Source organism: Neospora caninum, chromosome IV, assembly GCF_000208865.1.
Source record: "Neospora caninum Liverpool complete genome, chromosome IV".
Classification (NCBI taxonomy): domain Eukaryota; phylum Apicomplexa; class Conoidasida; order Eucoccidiorida; family Sarcocystidae; genus Neospora; species Neospora caninum.
In genome coordinates, this window is record NC_018389.1 from 1,661,736 (window position 1) to 1,671,142 (window position 9,407).

The following is a 9,407-nucleotide window of genomic DNA, read 5'->3' on the forward strand; positions in this document are numbered from 1 at the left end:
GTCGTCAATCCTGCACCGCATGCGCGTTCTTGTTTTTGCGGCGCGGCTGCTTGCTTTCAGGCAGATCGGCTCTCAGTCGTCACCTAACAGTCTCTTCACTGCCAAGCAGGTTCTTGGCGACCCGCACCACGCGGAAACTGCGGTGTCTCTCGCGTCGGTCGGCGCGGCGCCTTCAGCGGCCCGCCCTCCTGAGGGAAAGGCCGCCTCAGCCTTCCCGGACGACGACGGCTGGGACAGCAATCCGGAAGACGGCGAGAAGCGAGAGGCAACAGACGCCGGAGAGGAAGAGGGGAAGACAGGCGTAGGCGAACCTGGCCCGCCCTCAGAGCCAGGCACCGACGAAGAAGAGGGACGAGAAGGAGAGGGAGAAGAGGGCAGGGGGGAGGAGGACGAGAGGGACGAAGCCAGCACCCAGGCACTGGCCCACACGGACAGGCAGCCTGCCGCGTCTGCGCCGACATTACCTACAGAGGTGAGCTTGCTATTTGGAAAGTGTGTAAGAGGTTATTTTTGGAAGCATAGGTGATGGCGCCGATGAGGCGCGGTGCGGCTGTTCGGGCAGGACCGAGGCTTTGCATTTTCTGTTTGCCAGATTTGCGTGCACGCGTTTTGAACTTGAGGCGCGTGGCGCGATTCAAACGCGTCTCGATCGGTCGCAAGAGAGGCGCCACTGGCAGAGGCGATTCCGTACGATTATGCATGTGTTTCGCCTATCTCTGGTTTTTCTGTTGGTTGCTTCTGGGGCGTCTGGTGGCGGCTGCAGCTGTGCCTAGATGCCTCACTGCCCTTTCGTTTCCTTTTCCACCTTGCCGCGCGTCCGCATTCGCACGTGGTCTTTCACCGTGTGGGGGTGTCCCTCGAGGGGTATCCCCAGAAAAAGCGTAAAATCGTTCTGCCTGAGAGACGCGCCTTGCCGTTCAAGTTCATGCGAGACTGCGCCTGCCCCGTTGCCGGGTCTTGTTTGGTTCTTCGCGTCCCCAAGAGGAAGCAGCGTCATGACGGGGACTTTTCTGCCTGGGCCGCGACCGACGTGCGTGGTACATCTGAGGCCGTGGCTTTCCGCATGCAGGTTATGGACGAATACTTGCGCCTCTGCGCTCTGGAGGTGCTCCACGCCATTTCCGACGAGCAGCTCCCGATGGATATTTCGGCCCTCAACAGGCAAGAGACGCAAAGGAACACAAGGCAAAAGGGAAGGCGGACGGAGACACAGAGAAAGAAATGGAGACACACAGAGAGAGCGGTTTACCCTGGGAAGGTTTTGGAAGCGGAAAAGGGCGAGGCAGACGCGAAGAAGAAGAGTTGGTGAAGAAGGTCGAGGCGTTTTGTGACGGCCTTGTCGCTGCCTGCCCTAGCCGTGCAGGCTGGAGACATTCACATGCGATCGAGAGATGTTGAGCAGTTGACGGCGGGTGCCGCCGCCTGGACAAAAGCACCGAAAACCGAACCAGCCCGATCTGCCTATCGTCGGGACTGTTTTCCTCTGTCAAATTCCACGACGTGATGCAAGAAGGCAAGAGGGGGAAGTATCAATCTCTCTATCTCTCCTCACATGTCAATTTTTATCTATCCAACGATCTATGTGCTTATGACAACAGCACATACGTGCATTCATATGTGTGTATGGATACGCACATATGTAAATGCTTCCGTATACGGGTGTCACATCAGAAACTTTTTCTGTGCACATGTTTGTATGATTGTTTTTGTATTTGAAGAGCGGCCGTTTTGCGCTGTGTGCGTCGATGCATCGACGTCTGCCCATTCGCGCACAGAGAAGGAGATAAGGGCTACCTATTGTTAACGATACTCTTGAGTCTCTGCTTTCTCGTTTTCATTGGGGTGTTCGTACAGCAAAATTGCAGCAGAAGCGCCTGCGGTGTATGTAGAGAAGTTGCGGGCCGCTGAGAAGCCTTCGACGTTTGTAGCCCCAGACGTGCGCAAGACGTCCCACAAAAAAGTAAGGAAGAACTTGCCTGCTCTTCGCAAAGATGCAAGAAAGGAAAAAATGCCCACGAGTTTGAGGCGCATCTCGCATGCCAGAACTCGGGCGGTGTTCCTTTCCCTTCCTCGTCTCGATCTCCGGGGTTTGCCTTCAAGTCTCTCCTCACTTTCCGGCATTCTCTGCATCGACACAAAACGTGACGCAAGACAGTCACTGAGACAGCAGGGAAGACGTACAAACGGAGAGAATTCCATATATATATATATATATATATATATATATGTTAAACTCCAGAATAGGCATGGGTCTATATGTATTCATAGTCGTGCTTGATTATACTGTTTACTGTTGAAAAAAGCACGCACCTGCATGGTCGTAGGTATATGCAGCAGCGGAACCTGTCCGCATGTAGACATATATATATATATATATATATATATATATATCCCCCAGTCCGGTTCCTGCAAATCGCTCTAAGAAATCGTGTCTGTTGTTTCACCTTTCTTGTCTTTCGGTTCTGTCTCTCGGGGATGTTCCCTCCTTTAGCTCGTGAAGTTCGTGCAATCCCTGTCGAAGAAGAAACTCCTGCAAACGAAGGAAACGCGCGGGGCGGTCGCCATGGTCAAAGTGAACCGCAGCCACCCGCAGTATGTCGAATATAAGCCGATTCCGGAGAAGACGAAGAAGAGGATTCTCGAGCGCTTCGCGGCCGAGGAGACCGGCGGCGCCTCGCCTTCGGTCGCGGCGGGCAACGGACCTGGAGGCAGTTGTGTGGAAGAGCCAGGAGACAGGAGACAGCCCGGCCGCGTTTCCGCAGGCGGCGGCGCTGCTGCTGGCGGGAACGCCGTAGCCGGCGGAGACTCAGGTCAGAAAAAAACAAAGAGGCAAAGGAAGTCGAGATTGAGAAATATCTCTTATCGTACGTTGACACACGCAACTCGCTGCGACATATACCTATATATATATATATATATATGTTGAGGGAGAGATGTGGATCGGGACCTATTGATACGTTTACGGGTATCGGCGACTGGAGCTGGACACCCGAGTTGTATATCGCTGTCAATCTGCATGCATACAGTCTGGCCTGTGTGGGAATCTAGGCGCACGCCGAGAGTTCCGGTGTTGCCACGGACCCTCCGTTTCTTAGTGGAGCGACTGTTCTGTTCTGGCCAATCGTGGCGTCTGACCGGGGGGGTAGAGAGGAGCAACGAATGGTCACCAAACGGGATGAGGAGAGGCGAGTCGGAGATGATGGAACCTCAGGTTCAGGCTGCTGAACGAGAAACGCGAAAGAAAAGACACTGAGCTTTGCTAACCACACCACACAAGACTCGCGCGCCGCATGGTTGGTTTCCAACACACTTCAAGACTCTCTGCGTTTTGACCATCGTTCGCTTCCCTCCTTCCAGGGCCTCTCGTTTTGGAATTCTGCACGCCTCCGCAGAAGCTCTCGAAGGTGTTCACAGCCATGCAAGTTCAAACGGGCAAGTACGTCGAAGCGGCCCAGGCCTCCTCGCTGTGGCGCGGGGACATCTCGGAGGTCCGCCCTGCCTGACGAAAACGCCTTTTCCCTTCCGCGTGTCGCGCCTAGATGTCGTTCGTTTTCCCCGCTGCTCAGGAGTTCCGCCTCTTCGTATAGCTTCCGGTGCCGGTCCGCATGCACACGTTGGACGTCGCTATGCGCCGGCAACGCGGGCACGACGATCCACCTCATTTCTCGCGTCGGAACCTGTTCCTTCGCTCCACGCCGGTTCCGCTATTTGTCATATAGAGTCCCTTTTAGTCGGCCCCGACGCGCGTTTCCGAGTGTTCGCTGCGAGTTATTGACTGCCGTCTTCACAAAGACGCGGGAGGGCTGCGTCCGGGTTCCGGTGTCGCTTCCGTCGCGTCGCCGCGCAGCTGTCCACGCGCTCGTTAACGGTACCGGCGATCGCTTCTTGTGAACCGTCTCGACCTAGGCCGAATCTCGAGAAGGCGGGGCCTCGCCGTTTGTGTCGCCACATCCGCCAGTCGCTCTCTGTTTCGTTCGCGTTTCTCGTGCAGCGCCAACTTTGCTTTCCCGCGCCGCGGCGGGCGGGTGGGTGATTGGTTGTGTCCTTTTCGCTAGTGGCGAGGACCTTCATGCTGCGCGTTCGTCTCTGCTGGGAATGTGTTTTTAGAGACACTTTTTTCACGTTTGCCGAGGCGAAAGAGGTACTCACGCGGTATCTAGAAGCGGCGCAAGAGGCGAAGAAGGAAGGGGCTCACGCGAGTGACAAGTCGGAGGAGAAGGGGAGACGCAAAGAGCTCCGCAGTGACGAAGTCGTTGTGGACGGTGTGCTGAAGGACGCGCGTGAGTTGCCGAGAGAAGAACCTCCAGTGAAAAGGATACGGGAAGTCAACCGCAAACAAATCGAACCTGGAGACAAACAGAAGCACTTGAAGGCGGGTAGTACCAGCCAAGGGTTTTGCACAGTGCGTGCGTCTACGAGGTGGAAAGGAACTGGAGTTCCATCTAAGGCTAGCTGTTCTTGTTGCCACGGAGGTTTTGGCCGTCGTCGTGTCCACCGTTGAGAGAGTTTCCCCGTTCGCGCTCCGCGCACCTGTCGATGTCTATGGCTATACATAGATTTGCTTGCGTCTTGCGTTCTCTGTGTGTTCTCTAGTCTTGACTAAGGAGGAGTTGGCGAGTGCAAAGGACAGCGCGGAAATGAAGATGAAGAAGGAAGAGGTTTTCACCAGGTGGCTAGCAGCGCTGCAGCCTTGCTACGTGATGGTCCCCCCCGGCGCGCCCCGGGACCTCGACGTCTCCACTCTCAAAGTCCAGTGAGTTTGGCATCTCTCAACAACGACACCTTTTCATTATCCTCTCTCTCCTTTTTTCATGCGTTTCTCAGGCGTCGATTCCCCCGCATTAGATGTGCATTTCTCTAGATACACCCACCCATCTATATATATAAATATATGTATGCAAATAGGTGTACATGCGTGCGTGTACCGTTTTATGCCTGCTCGCTTGCGTTTCGCTCTGGTGCCTGCGTGCGCGCCTGGCCCTTCCCCTCGCAAGCGTGTCTCTGCGACAGATTCAAAAAAGTAAACGTGGCGAACATCTGTGTTGGGTCCGCCGAGCCTCCTGTGTCTTGCCCCGTCTGTGTGCCTCTTCATTCCCCAAAGGGCTTTGCGGCGTCGCAACGCCTCTGCATGTTTTTGTTCGCAGCAAAGGCGCTTGGGTACCCGTAAGGATTTCAGTGGAAGATCGTTTCGGAGGACGAAAGCATGTGACGCACGTTGTGTAAGTTTTTCTCGACAGCGGGAGAACGATGGAAGAACGAAAGTATCGCTCAAACGGAAGCGCCTAAACCCAGGATGAAACGAAATACGGTCTGCCAGAAATGGCAGTCCACACTGGCGTCTTGTCCATCAGTGTAAATTAGAAATTTAGCTGTATTAAACGGTGTAAGGATATATAGCTTCCGCACATATCTTTATCCTCACGTTTGGATAAAATATATTTATGGATGAGGCACTGGATGCGAAGGTTCATCATGGAAAACCCATGCACACTCTTGGTGTGCTTCTTGTACTTACGATTCTGATGGCGTCTGAGGATTCATTTGGACTTTCACATTGTCACGCAACTGATTCAGTTCAAAGATAAAGATACACATATATATAGATAAATATAGTTACGTGTAAGTATATGTATCACAGAAGTGGTACATGCCTGGCGAGAGTTCCGATGGACACCAGAGGTCGCTGACCAAGGTCAACTACGTGCTGCGTCGCTGCGTGCATCGAGTTTCGGGTTCGTGTCACTGCTGAACCCCCCACCAGCAAATCGAACGAATGAACCGCTGCCAGCTTACTAACGAAGCTGTTTGTTCTACTGGTTTACACATGGTATGATCACACAGACGCACCCCCAAGTGGCTTCCCTGTTGCCGCATTGAATGCCCCTGTATGTCTATATGATTGCTACCGTACCCCGGTGTATACCAGTCAGTATGAGGAGGGCTATGCGGGTGTGCAGGTGGTGAAGCAATCTGTGTGTCACGCTCGAGCCTGTGCGTGTGTGGCAAGGCTCATATCGGGGCCTGATGTTGTTTTTTAGATTTCCTGTTTCGACACCTGCAGTGGCGTGCATGCATTTCTGCTCGAGCCGAAGACAGTGGCGGAGTATCTGCAAAAGAAACTCGCTGCAGCCGCTTCGACCTACGCGTTGCCTGGTCAAAAGGAGCAAAACGCCATCGCCATTCAGGTGAGAAAGTCAGGGGAACCAGAGGAGGCGAATGTGTGAGAAGAGAGGAGGACAGCAAAAGGCAAGCGAGAGAGATTATTCGGACCCAGAGGGGAGACGGGAAGGGGGTATGGCGAAGTCGAACGCGCGAGGGGCGTCGGGCCCGAGAACACCGGGGAACAATCGACGCGAAGCAAAACAGAGACTCTGACGATTAGCTGACAGGAACGCGGTACGTCGGGGGAAGAAGGCCTCTGGTACACCGGAGGAGACCGACGTGGAGTGTCTCCTGCACAACATGCAGATTTGGTCATGGCTGTTCACCCGTCTCTCTCCTTTTGGCGTTGGTAGGGAAACATGGCGAGTGCCGTGGCAGAGGCGCTCGTCGCCCACTTTAAACTCGATCGCAAGTACCTCGTGATTGAGCAGAAGAAGCCGAAATCTGGATCCTCACGGAAATAGGTCCTCTTCATGCAGCCTTTTGATGTGGAAGTCATCAACCCCAAGGAGACTTCAGCCTGTCCCTCGCTTCTGTCTGAGCTGTCACCAACGTGCTTTTTGTCTTCTTCCCTGTCTCTCCTGTTGTTCCCTTTCCTCTGAACGCCTGCCAGGCGAAGCCTGAGCGTGTGTGTTTCTACGATGATCCGTTTTCAATTTACCTTCCTCGGCCTCTTCCCTGTCAGGATCCCTGACACTTCGCGACCTACCATCTCGTTGTTTTCAATTTCTTCGTTTTCAATTTCTTCTTCAATCCCACTAGTCACGGTGCCTCCGTGCTTGCCTCTGTCTCGCTGCTTGGTGCGCCACTCCGCTCGCTGCGCCTGCGCACCGGCATTACCATCCTCTTCGTTTCGTTTTCCTACCTTTCGTCTCTCCTCTCTCGGCGCCTGCTGCGAAGCGCATGCAGAATGGGCCCCATGGTCCAGCACGGCCTCTTTCTGCCCTTGACAATCCCTTTCCCGCCCCACGCTCGCTCCCGATCTCGCCCCTCAACGCACGCGCTTCTGGGCGAAGCTCTCAGGGAGCGGTCGACGACTTGTGGTCTCTTCAGTATGCGTCAATTGTCACCAACGCATCCTCGTTTATAACATCACCTGTTATCCCTGGCTTGTGCCGATCGCGACGCGGTTGTCTCGCGAGGCCTTTGTGTTCTCTTGCGTTGTCTCCATTTGTTCTGTGTCCTGTTTTCTGGCCTTCCGAGATTCCCCGTTGATTTCTCAGTCTGCTCGTTCTCCGCCGGGCCACGCCGTACCGGCTTGTTATCGGCCTAAACGTTTGCCACCGCGAAGGAAGTTTCGGTTCCGAGTTTGGGGAAAACAAAGTCTTGTCTTGAGAGCGATCGCGCCTTTCTAACCCGTCTCGAGAAATCTCGTTTTTGGAAGAGGCTCTCGAGTGTTCACGCCGCGTGTCTGACTAAATATCTAACAGCCTGGAGCAGCGGCCATCCGGGCCTATGTGTGAATGCGCTTGGTTCCGGAGCCCAAGATATCTTCTTGTTCTCGCCAGTGGGACAGCCCTCTGTCCCTCGCCAAGATGCGTCTCGAAAAATTCGTCTCGCGGCATCTCTGTGAGGTCTCACAACGTCTTCAGCTTTTTTCGCCTCCGCCTGGGCCCCCAGCGCACATAGAGGGGGGGCGGCCGACTGCAGGCGGCGCCACGCGTTTCCGCACGAGAGAGACATCCACACACGAGACTGAGGGCGATTAAGGTTTAGGGTTAATCAACGCAGATAAACGTTGGGTCGCGGAGACGGGAAATCGGGGGAAAGGCCAACGTGCGCCTCACGTTCGCTTCCACAATCCTGGACTCTCTTTGGTAGACCAAAGGGACCTCGATTCCCAGAAAGCAGACTCTCTGACACTTACGGCCAGAGTGATATGCACATATCGAGTGACCGATTGAAGGATAGACACTCGGACACACTTATGTAATATATATATATATATATATATATATTCGTAGTGAGTTCCAGGGGTTTCGCGACGGATGGTCAGAGAGCAAGGAGATGACGAGGGACAGGTCGATGAGCGTCGAGTCGTCCTTTCGTTTCCTCGGCGAGGCACAGACTGAGCAGGCGCAGGAGCTCGGCGTATCTGCGAACAAAAAGAAGGATCGGAAAAACGGGGCCTGAAGCAGCAGTGAAGGAGCCTGCACAGGGAAATGCGAAAGGAACATGCGATGCCTTCGGTGCCCACGCGATGGACAGCATATACTCTCTATGCTGCCACCTCAGAGATAGGCTCGACCACGGCCTGCCTCTACATAACGTGCGCCTTCATCTTTACACATTGGTGCATATGTATATATGGGAATACTCAGGGATATAATTATATATATATATATATATATATATATATATATATATATGCAGATCGAACGGGACGTGTAGAGAGAGTGGTATACAATGAACGCATATGCGACTGTGACTTCATCGAGTTTGGTTTCCGAGGTGTCGGTGGTTTGTATGTTGCCCAGCGCGCTGCCACGTCTCTGCGTTTTGGCTTACGCGTGCTGGAAAGCCGAGTCGTTTCTGCACAGATTGAGGTGCATTTGCTCGAGGACCTTCCACAAATGTGGATTTTTCTTTTTTATCATTTCGCGAAAAGATCGCATTTGCTGGGGACATACGAGCGTGACACACAGCCCCCGCGCCCCGGCCCTGAGAGAAGACGATCCAGCAACAGCGAGGAAGGAAACGGGTGAAAAGGGAAACATCGCACAGAGCACGAGGCGCACGGCGCCACGCGTAGATACCCTCTCTAGGGGGGGGGGGGGGGGGGGGGGGGGGCCAACCCCCCCCTCCCCCGAAAAAAAGGGAAAAAAAAGGGCTTCCCCAAAAATGAAAACCCCAAAAAACCGGACCCGCGACAAGAATTTTTCACCTTTCGGGCGTTTTGCCCAGGAAAACCAAACCCGGGCAAAGAATTTTTGACCAAGGAAATTTGGGGGGCCCACCCCCTTCCCAAAAAGGGAAAACCCCCCCCCCCGGGGGTCACCAAGGGACCCCCACCCAACCAAAAAACCAAAGGGGCCAAAGTAAACAGGTTCAAAATTCCAATTTTCCCAAAAAACCCCCGAAAACAGCCTTTGTTTTTCCCACGGGGGGGGAGGGCGGTATTTCCAAATTGCCCAACAAAAGGGCTTGGTTGGAAAATTTGGGCTCCTTCGTTACCTTCCGGAACCCCCCAAATGGGTTAACTACCCCTTGAAACGTTTTGGGGGGCCCTCTAAAGGGAAAAACCG

The 9,407-nt window shown here is 54.0% G+C and overlaps 1 protein-coding gene across 1 annotated transcript in view; it reads left to right on the forward strand.

The window, feature by feature from the left end:
• Window positions 1-6,626, forward strand: part of NCLIV_011560 (gm12258, related) — a gene marked incomplete at both ends in the record, with an annotated part of 10,047 nt that extends 3,421 nt beyond the window's left edge. Inside the window, 10 exons of the mRNA XM_003880674.1 lie at window positions 61-472; window positions 875-1,305; window positions 1,855-1,960; window positions 2,492-2,810; window positions 3,358-3,436; window positions 4,108-4,280; window positions 4,594-4,753; window positions 5,145-5,219; window positions 6,062-6,185; window positions 6,516-6,626. Of these exons, the coding sequence (XP_003880723.1) occupies window positions 61-472; window positions 875-1,305; window positions 1,855-1,960; window positions 2,492-2,810; window positions 3,358-3,436; window positions 4,108-4,280; window positions 4,594-4,753; window positions 5,145-5,219; window positions 6,062-6,185; window positions 6,516-6,626 (1,990 nt within the window). The remainder of the gene's footprint in view (window positions 1-60; window positions 473-874; window positions 1,306-1,854; window positions 1,961-2,491; window positions 2,811-3,357; window positions 3,437-4,107; window positions 4,281-4,593; window positions 4,754-5,144; window positions 5,220-6,061; window positions 6,186-6,515) is intronic.
• Between the last annotated feature and the right edge of the window lie 2,781 nt (window positions 6,627-9,407).